This window comes from Perissodus microlepis, chromosome 18 (assembly GCF_051167445.1).
Source record: "Perissodus microlepis isolate ML-2025 ecotype Zambia chromosome 18, ASM5116744v1, whole genome shotgun sequence".
Lineage (NCBI taxonomy): Eukaryota > Metazoa > Chordata > Actinopteri > Cichliformes > Cichlidae > Perissodus > Perissodus microlepis.
Genome location: NC_140478.1, coordinates 8818807 through 8828873, shown reverse-complemented (window position 1 = coordinate 8828873; position 10067 = coordinate 8818807). Strand labels below are relative to the sequence as shown.

The 10067-nt window shown below is 42.7% G+C and overlaps 1 protein-coding gene across 2 annotated transcripts in view; it reads right to left on the bottom strand.

Annotated features, from left to right (window-relative positions):
• The window catches only part of gpr158b (G protein-coupled receptor 158b), a 79098-nt gene continuing 69031 nt past the window's right edge, over nt 1-10067 (bottom strand). For both annotated transcript variants that reach the window (XM_084911293.1, XM_084911294.1), the window contains 4 exons: nt 9740-9886; nt 8492-8735; nt 7459-8015; nt 1-2774 (listed from right to left, as the gene is read on the bottom strand). In XM_084911293.1, the coding sequence (XP_084767419.1) occupies nt 1815-2774; nt 7459-8015; nt 8492-8735; nt 9740-9886 (1908 nt within the window). In that variant the 3' untranslated portion in view covers nt 1-1814. The remainder of the gene's footprint in view (nt 2775-7458; nt 8016-8491; nt 8736-9739; nt 9887-10067) is intronic.

Here is a 10067-nt window from a genome sequence, read left to right as displayed (position 1 = left end):
TTTCATAGAAACATTTAATTCAGAGCTGATAACAGAATATTTACTGTATGTACATGCAACACAATATGGAATGTACAATATAAATAATCCCAGGTGGATGCTACGATAGCTTGCAACTTCATGGAGCAACACTAGACAGTATAACGAGCATTAAATACACGTAGGTAACGTTCCGCTTCAAGCTCCCTCAAAACATCTGACAGAAATGTGAAAGTCGGAGTGGTGGGTCATGTTTGTTCATCAAGCTTCTTTTTTTAAAAATATTTTTATTTTATAGAGCTGGACCTCACACAGGGAATTCTTCCCTACGATGCTAGATAAATACAGATTTGAAACAAATCCCACATGCTTTCATAAGAAATGCAAAGGTGAATTCTGGTGCATCACGTTCCCTAAATTTTCACAGTCATGCACACACAACCCTCATGAAGCTGAACTGACTATTTTGTGTGACCGTACTGCTTCTAGGTGCCAGTGGTGGGTGGCTGATTACAGGACAGAAAGGCTGGCTGTTGTTGTTGTTGTTATTGTCATTTCTGGACACGATGCTGTGATGGTAAATGACTCATATTCTGTCAGTGAGAAAGTGGCAAAGAAAAAAAAAAACGTTCTGGTCATGCATCGTTGTAGCTTTAGAAATAGAAAATGTGCAAAGATTTAAGGGAAGGTGCATTCAAGCAGATGGTAAATGGGCAACTAAGTGATGGGGTGGTGAGGGGAATGCATTATTCACGTCATCCACTCTAGTCTTGGTCGTGGTTCTTGGAGGATCTCGTCACAGTTTCAGTGGATGTGTAGATACTACAGCCTCTGATCCAAGAGTCTTTTTTTTATTGGTTTAAAAAAAAAGGGGCGGGGCATCCTGGGAAAGAATACAACAGTAAACAAATATCAGCAGACAGGAGAGCCTGATGGATATTTTAGTACTCCTCAACTGTAACTGCGACCATTTGAAACACAGTGCACGTCACTTCGAAAGCATCATGTAAGGAGACGAATACCATAGGCACGACATCGAAGGTTCCACTGTCTTATTTGAGAACACGCTGACCCATAAACATTTAGCTACTGGATGCTCGACAGTATGCCACATGCGACGGCTTTTTTAGAAAAAAACATATACTGTATATGGAAAGCTTTTACTAAAACACACAGCTTGTCTCATTTGGCTGCGGTACAATCCTCTGTTATTCCCACGTTTCACTAATCTAACAGATCATCTTGGCGACATGAATTATGCATTTGGCCTAAAGATAAAGCATCACAGCTGTGTCTGGGGCTTTGGTCTTGCTTCTCAGATCTCATTTTCTGTTTATTTTTTCCTTAGGTCTTTTCTCCCTGCTGCTGATCTGATATAAGTAAGTCTCCACTGGCTCGGTGCGTAACGTAGAACATCGTCAGCATAACACGTGAGACCGACAGCGAGCCCAGGTTAAGTGTCGACGGTGCTTTGTGGTGAACGATTGTCTGCTCTGCTCGTAAATACGGGTATTCTTTTTTTTTTCAAAATGGACTCAGTGTGAAAAAACATACAGAATATGTAACTTTGACAAATGTGCAAGCAAAAGTGTAAAAAAACCAACCAAAAAAATCATTTAAAGTGTTTTTAAGGTTGCATTACTGCATATAAGAACAAGATGGTTGCTGTGTAGCAATTAATTATGTCTGGATTGCATCAATAGGCAGCAGAGTAGATGTTCCTTTCCTCACAACATACTTCTCATTAAGGTGACCCACAGGAAACCCTTCTCATGAAATGCAATATCTGTCATCTGGATATGAAAAAAGTACGTTCATTCGTCCCCCAGCAGTCATCACGCCCTCTCCCCAGAGTCCTGAAAGTCCCAGGGGCAAACGTCAACCATTTTCGCCCCGGGTTTATAACTAGTGCTCAAAGAGCCGTCTTTCTTCTTCTCTGGTGATTTTCTAGTCTGAGCCAAGCTGCCATGCGTGAGCTCGGTCTCCCGGGAGAAAACCTCCGCCCTCCTGACCTCCATCACCTCTGGGTCTCTTGTTGAGCTCCTCCGCCGCTCAGAAACCGGCCCGCCGCATTCCGAAGACTGGCTGACCCTTCTCCTCTCCGACGGAGGCTTGCTGGAGGAGCTCCGCCTTTCTCTACTCTTCTCCCTCCCTTTCTCCTTCTCAGCTTTGTGGTTGGATGAGCTGGAGCCTTTCCGTTTCTTCTTGTGTGAAGTGGGGCTGTTGCAGGTCTTCTCCTGCTTAGGTGAAGGTGGGCTGGTGTAGTCCCATGGGCAGATTTCAACCATCAGAGACGGGGGCTGTAAAAGGCTGCCTGTGGACTTGGAGTGGTCTGAGTGAAGCCCTTTGGGTTTCCCATCAGTAGGCGTGACACTCTTCTTACGCCTGATTCTATCTGGAGAAATGGAATCCGAATCTCCTTTCAGCATGGGTTGCTCATCGAATTCCCAGGGACACACATCCGGCTTGAGAGGAAGAGGTGACCTGGGTGCCCGAGATTTCCGTGTTTCCCTTCCTTCCTCCTTTTCTCCTCCTTTATCTTTGGCGCGGCGTCTGTTGGAAGGAGACTGGCCCGTCTTCTGCCTCTGCTGGGACCGACCACCTTTGGTGACTCCAGAGCTGCTGCTGCTGCCTCTCCGGCCCGAGGTGGTTTCTCCAGGAGCGATGGAAACGTGCTTCTGGGTTTTTGCTTCTGAGGGAGTCTGTGGTTCTTCCAGTTCCCAGGAACAAACCTCGGACACATCGTAAAGGTTCCTCCCCGTCTCAGAGCAAATTGATGGCTGGCTCCCACTCACCTGTTGGATAAAGGAATAAAAATCTAAATGAATGCCAAATCAGTTAATACTACAAGGGGCTCGAGCAAACACTTTCTTAATGTAAGAACTTTGGGGTTAACTGGTTGATTGTCCCTACCAATGATCAGAGAAATCGCTTTATGTCTGTCTGGCTGTTCAGTACCATCATCATCTCATCTACTTTAAACCTGGTGGGTGTATTGCCTGGCCCTCCAGTGAGTGCAGGGCTGAGTTCAAGACTGTTTTGTTGAGTGGTTCTCATATTTTGGTCAAAAGCTGCTCTCTGTTACCAGTGTTTCCTCTTGAGCGACTTCTGCCTGCTCCACTCTGTGTGGGTGGAGGTGCACACATACACATACATGCATGTTTGTTTGGATATCTGTCAGGACATTCATTCAGATTAATGCATTTTCAAACCTCCTACTGCAAACCTAATTTGAACTTCAACCATAAAAACCAAGTTTTAAACGAAGACAGGTGGACATTTATATTTGGTTCCTATATCACATGACTGCAGTCCCTTATTTTTGTTGTTTGGGCATCAGTAAAAATGTAGACTGTATTTTTTTTTTCAGTCCTGCTGTGAAGCCTCAAGGTGGGTGTTTTCAGTGTTGCCCACTGGTGTTTTACATTGGATCAGAGAGGTTAGAGGTGTGTCTGCACCCACATATGCTTGTTACTTGTCAAACAAAGGCTGAATTAATACATTTGAAAGAGAACATCAAGCAGTAACTGTACCTTGACACTGAATTTAAAAATGTAAGTCACAGTGAAAGAGAGATGAAGGCCATTTTCCCTTAGACTTCCTGTCTGCTTGTTAACTCAGAAATCATTAGCTATTTCCAGGTCCAAAGAGCCTTCTGTTCCCAAATTTAAACAAACACTGAGACACAACTGAGAGTTAAAAACTGTCCAAATTCTTTTGTTTGTGTATGTCTAGGCATCCATGAAAAAGAGGATTTAGAAGATTTAGCAGCATTAGAAGTTAGCAGAAAGCTAGCTAGGTAGTTTCCACTATAAAGCTGATATATTAGCTATTTCTAAAAAACTAAAATGTTCAAATTTGCTAAAACCTTGGAAGCAAACCATGACAGAAAAATAAATATCTGCAACATTTGAGCGTTGCCATAAAGATATGCTACCTGTTGGCCTACTACAGAGCTATTGTCAGGCTAAAACAGGGGTAGGGAACGTTAGTCCTCAAGAGCCGGTGTCCTGCAGGTTTTAGATCTCACCCTGGGTCGCCACACCTGAATCAAATGATTAGTTCATTACCAGGCCTCTGGAGAACTTCAAGACATGTTGAGGAGCTAATTTAGCTCCTCAACATAAATCAGCTATTGATAAGGTTGATACGTCATCACTTAACAAGCTTTTACAACAAGATGTCTTCTTGCAAACAGATGAGTTTTTGCCTCTTGGCCATTAGAAAGAATGCAGTTTATGGCATTTTTGCACTGGCTTCACTTTTCAGACCCAGCAGCTATATCCACCCTTTATATCCACTCTATGGCAGCAACCTGCAACATGCCTGTTCTGCACAGCCAGGTTCTGAGCAGGTACAATCAATGACTGTTACCTCATAGCCATCCTCAGGGATACAATCTTCCAGAATGGAAACTGCACTGCTCTATTAAATGCAACAAAATGATAATAATAACGATAAATTCTCAAATGTCCAAGGTGCTTCATTTGCTTGTCCAGCCAAAAGCAATACAGGGAGTGCAGAATTATTAGGCAAGTTGTATTTTTGAGGAATAATTTTATTATTGAACAACATCCATGTTCTCAATGAACCCAAAACACTCATTAATATCAAAGCTGAATGTTTTTGGAAGTAGGTTTTAGTTTGTTTTTAGTTTTAGCTATTTTAGGGGGATATCTGTGTGTGCAGGTGACTATTACTGTGCATAATTATTAGGCAACTTAACAAAAAACAAATATATACCCATTTCAATTATTTATTTTTACCAGTGAAACCAATATAACATCTCCACATTCACAAATATACATTTCTGACATTCAAAAACAAAACAAAAACAAATCAGCGACCAATATAGCCACCTTTCTTTGCAAGGACACTCAAAAGCCTGCCATCCATGGATTCTGTCAGTGTTTTGATCTGTTCACCATCAACATTGCGTGCAGCAGCAACCACAGCCTCCCAGACACTGTTCAGAGAGGTGTACTGTTTTCCCTCCTTGTAAATCTCACATTTGATGATGGACCACAGGTTCTCAATGGGGTTCAGATCAGGTGAACAAGGAGGCCATGTCATTAGTTTTTCTTCTTTTATACCCTTTCTTGCCAGCCACGCTGTGGAGTACTTGGACGCGTGTGATGGAGCATTGTCCTGCATGAAAATCATGTTTTTCTTGAAGGATGCAGACTTCTTCCTGTACCACTGCTTGAAGAAGGTGTCTTCCAGAAACTGACAGTAGGACTGGGAGTTGAGCTTGACTCCATCCTCAACCCGAAAAGGCCCCACAAGCTCATCTTTGATGATACCAGCCCAAACCAGTACTCCACCTCCACCTTGCTGGTGCCTGAGTCGGACTGGAGCTCTCTGCCCTTTACCAATCCAGCCACGGGCCCATCCATCTGGCCCATCAAGACTCACTCTCATTTCATCAGTCCATAAAACCTTAGAAAAACCAGTCTTGAGATATTTCTTGGCCCAGTCTTGACGTTTAAGCTTGTGTGTCTTGTTCAGTGGTGGTCGTCTTTCAGCCTTTCTTACCTTGGCCATGTCTCTGAGTATTGCACACCTTGTGCTTTTGGGCACTCCAGTGATGTTGCAGCTCTGAAATATGGCCAAACTGGTGGCAAGTGGCATCTTGGCAGCTGCACGCTTGACTTTTCTCAGTTCATGGGCAGTTATTTTGCGCCTTGGTTTTTCCACACGCTTCTTGCGACCCTGTTGACTATTTTGAATGAAACGCTTGATTGTTCGATGATCACGCTTCAGAAGCTTTGCAAATTTGAGACTGCTGCATCCCTCTGCAAGATATCTCACTATTTTTGACTTTTCTGAGCCTGTCAAGTCCTTCTTTTGACCCATTTTGCCAAAGGAAAGGAAGTTGCCTAATAATTATGCACACCTGATATAGGGTGTTGATGTCATTAGACCACACCCCTTCTCATTACAGAGATGCACATCACCTAATATGCTTAATTGGTAGTAGGCTTTCGAGCCTATACAGCTTGGAGTAAGACAACATGCATGAAGAGGATGAAGTGGACAAAATACTCATTTGCCTAATAATTCTGCACTCCCTGTATAGGAAAAATGTAATGCAAGTTTTAATCACTTTATGGGGCGCATGGAAGCTGTTTCATAATGCTCATGTGCTCCCCACATGTCGTATTTGTAATATTATACACCACTTCAGCTTCCCTCTTGGGGGGCTGGGTGGGCGGGGGGGCTTCCTGTGTTCAGCGTGGACCACCAGACATCCTAATTTGTTAAATGGTTTGTGGTAAGTGCTGGCTTCCTGTAACTTGGTGCTGATATAATCAATATTTTATAGGATCGAGTTCCTAACACTTACATAACAGACTCTGCAGATATACGTACCACCTGAGTCTGTAGTGTTTCTCAACCCGGTAGAAGTTCTTTAGGAGAAGTCTTTTGGTTTTGTGATGTGGGGTGGCAGCCCTGTGGTGCCTGTACAACAGGGACAGACACTTCCCTTCACGCACTTCTTACTGGCGTCCCTGACGTTTGAATTCGACACAATTTAAAAGATGTAAAAAGAAAAATACACTTTTGACACACACTATAAGAATGTCCTGAATTTTTTAACAGCTCTCTGCCCTGAATGTGGAAGTGTGCAAAACAACCAGCAGTCTCTGACCTACTTCTTTCCCTACCTTGCCATTCATCTATGTGTGCCATCTGTGCCATCTGATTGACCCAAGAGGGTGCATGGTGGTTTTTTAAGGGGGGGGACTGTACAAAAGGAAACCCCATGACCAGCAAACATTTTTATAAACTCTGACCCTGCACTTGGCCCAGCACTACTGGACTTGATCTTGCAAGGAAAAATGTTTTTAGGTATTGTTTGAGATCATTTTAAGCCCTGGACTATTTTACAGGAATCCTCAAAACATGACTTGAACTGACTGCTAGTGTAGTCCGTGTCTGCTGCGTGCCATTCACTCCTCTCTGTCCTCCAGGCTTTGCTACTGCACAATAAAAAAGGACATCTGGCCAGATGCTTAAAGAATCCAGCAGTGTCAGTCTTTTAGCAGTCAATTTACCAAAGTCCTGGTCTCCAGGCATAGTCCGATTCCAGTAATCCACTCTTTGCATCTCGTGCCCCGAGTAGCCTGCTTGATAAATGTCCCACCTCATTAACAATCATGAGGAAAACCACTGAGATATACTGTAGCTGTAGTCTTAGCAAAGGGTCCCCAAGGCAGACATGGTATTTTCATTTATGTATGCAACTGATAATAATGTTATTCTTATTGTTATTATTAAAAAACATAAAATCTTTATATTCAAGGACGCATAGAAATGTTAGGTACTTTTCTTGATAAATGACTTAAACAATTAATCAGTTAATAAAATTAAACCTGAATAAGTTTCTGTCAGTGGGCTAATCGACATTTAAGCACAAGAGCTACACATTAAAGCTGAATCAATTTCTATTAAGAATGTAATTATGTAGAAAAGCACCTGTTGCTTCATTATGCCCATCTTCAAAGGTGTCTTGGAGTACTCCACCGATTGGCTGACTGGCATCTTGGGGTAATGCTCAGGTGTCTCGTCCACCTCTGACAGCGTCCTCCCTTCCAGTCCCTTCACGCACTTCTTACTGGCATCCTCGACGCTCTGAGTCTTGTTAGTGAGTCCCGGCACCTTCTCCTTGGCACTCGCAATCACGCTCAAGGATTTCTGCATAATGGAAGTGCGCAGGTGCACAGGCTTCTTCTCGTGTGTCAGGTTGTGAGCGCTGGCTGATTTCCAGAAGAGCGGCACAGATTCGGTGGACACGGCTGGTTCCAGCCTCGGTGGAGTCGAAGCTGGTTCCAGCTGCTTCTTGGCATGTTTACGGCCAATGAGCGAGCCCAGAAGAGATCCTTCCCCTACAGTCCCAACAGGAGTCGTTTTGTCTCCCGCAGCTGAGCCGCTCTGGCTTGCGCCTTCTTCCTCCTGGTCGCAGACGTGGTCATAGCTGAGTGACTTCTTCAAGCCCATGACTTTGTTCTTCAGGGAGTCGTCTCGAGGTTTTCCTGATGGGGGATATATCAATAGACAAGTGTTTTGTAATGTAACTTCTCATCTTTTGACCCTTAAACTCTGGTCACAGCAGAAGATGAGGTTTGATATTTTTAAATTAAGCCTTCAAAGAGATTAAAGATTATAAAAATAGACCATTTATATTTAAATAAAATATAAGCAAATCTGATCTTTTGCCAGTTTAAGAATTCATATTTAATTTACATTGAGGACGTGAATATGACTTTTTAATCCAGTGTTATTAAACCTTTCTGAAACAATCTTTTATATCAACTATAAAGTGCCATTTAAGCCCCATTTATAGAGCTTCCTAAGCAGGACCCAACCAGACTTTGTAATATTATATATAATACACGTTATATTAAGTTTAGGAAAGCATAGTTGGAAAAAAAGCATGCAGGCTCTCACAATATTTTCCTTTGAAATGACTAATTGGCTCTCTTCATTCCATGCTACAGCCGGGGCTTACCGTGGTGGCTCGGCTCAAATGGATTTCTCCTCAAGGTGCTGCGGTTGCTGCCGTGTTCGCTACCATCATCACGACTGCACTGCCGGTGTAGGTGCATAGTCTCTGGGATCTCTGTTATCCGTTTCATCAGCGAGCGACCCAGACCCTTCTTGGAGTTGCGCTTCTTTTGAAGGTGAGGGTTGTTGGCAAGCATCTTCTTACATTTGTAGACTTCCAGCTGGGCGTACAGCTTCTTCAACTCGTCCTAAAATAAAAAAAAAGTCTTAAATCATAATTTATTACAACACTCACTTACTTCTGAGTTTAGGTAATAGTTGTGTGGTTGCCAACAATGAACTTGTGGACCTGAGCAGGTGTACAATGACAGAAAACTCCTTCTTTTTAAACAAAAATATTGAAACGTTGCTGAAAGAGAAACCAGGGCCACCTGTTAATGGCTTCCAACCATATGTTGCCTGTTTCACTCTTCACTGGCAATATCTTAAGGGAATCGCTTAAGGGAAAGTGTACATATTTGGAAGAAACTGTGCTTATAAAAGATGGACAAAGTGTTCAGACCTAAACAAAATGAAGCCATTGCTGAAGTTCTTTAAACCCACATTATTTCAAATGGGGAGACAACTGTGGTCCGAATGTTTTGATGTTGAGAAAAATTTTAAGTTAATCAGTTGAACATCACTAAACATTTTATTGATACACTTACAGTCTCAGCAGCTCATTTTAAGTCTTCTTCAATACATCATAGTGCTCATTTTGTAAGTTATGGACCCATTTAATGTCACTCTGATCCAATTAAAGTATGTATTTAGGCGGCCCCTACCCTTTAACTGACAGCTCATTCCAGTATGTGTATACAGTTTCCTCAAATGTATGTTTAGTCGTACTAAAAGGGGTACAAGTAGGCTGTTTAGGTTTTCTGCTAAGTACCCTTTAGTATGTTTTCTTCCAAGTTTCTCAGTTACTGTTGCAGAGAGTTAGCTCAACTTGACCTTTTTGTCCAAATGTGGTCTCACCCAGTTTCACAGTCATGCATGTCGTGCCACACAAATGCCATGCACCAGGCATAAGATTGGACATTTACAAATCAAAAGGTAATGTGAGCGTGGTCTAACACATGTGCTGTGATTTCTGACTAAACGGTGGTACACCAGACATGACGAGTAAGACAGAAGGTGCCCCATTAAAAATATATGTTGCATTCTGACTTAATGGGTCGATATCTGACAATGATCAACAAGGCCGCTTTACCCGTATATCCTCTGGGTCCAAACTGTGCTCGCTCCAGGCCGAGGTGATGCTGTTGTTGAGGTAGGAGCCAGATCTTCCTATGTCTAGCTCCTCCTCGTAAGCTTCGGTGGCTATATCGTCTCTCGCCTGTGTCCCTTTGTACAGGAACTGAAACAGATCAAGAACAAGGTTATAAAACGAAATCAGTGAAACTACAGGAAGACTGACAAAAAGTTATCATGTGACATGCTGGCTATAGAGGCTGTCCACAATATAATGCTCACTAAAGACATTTAGTGAGCATTATATTGCACTAATTTAGTAGATCTTTTACTCGAATTTTAACTTT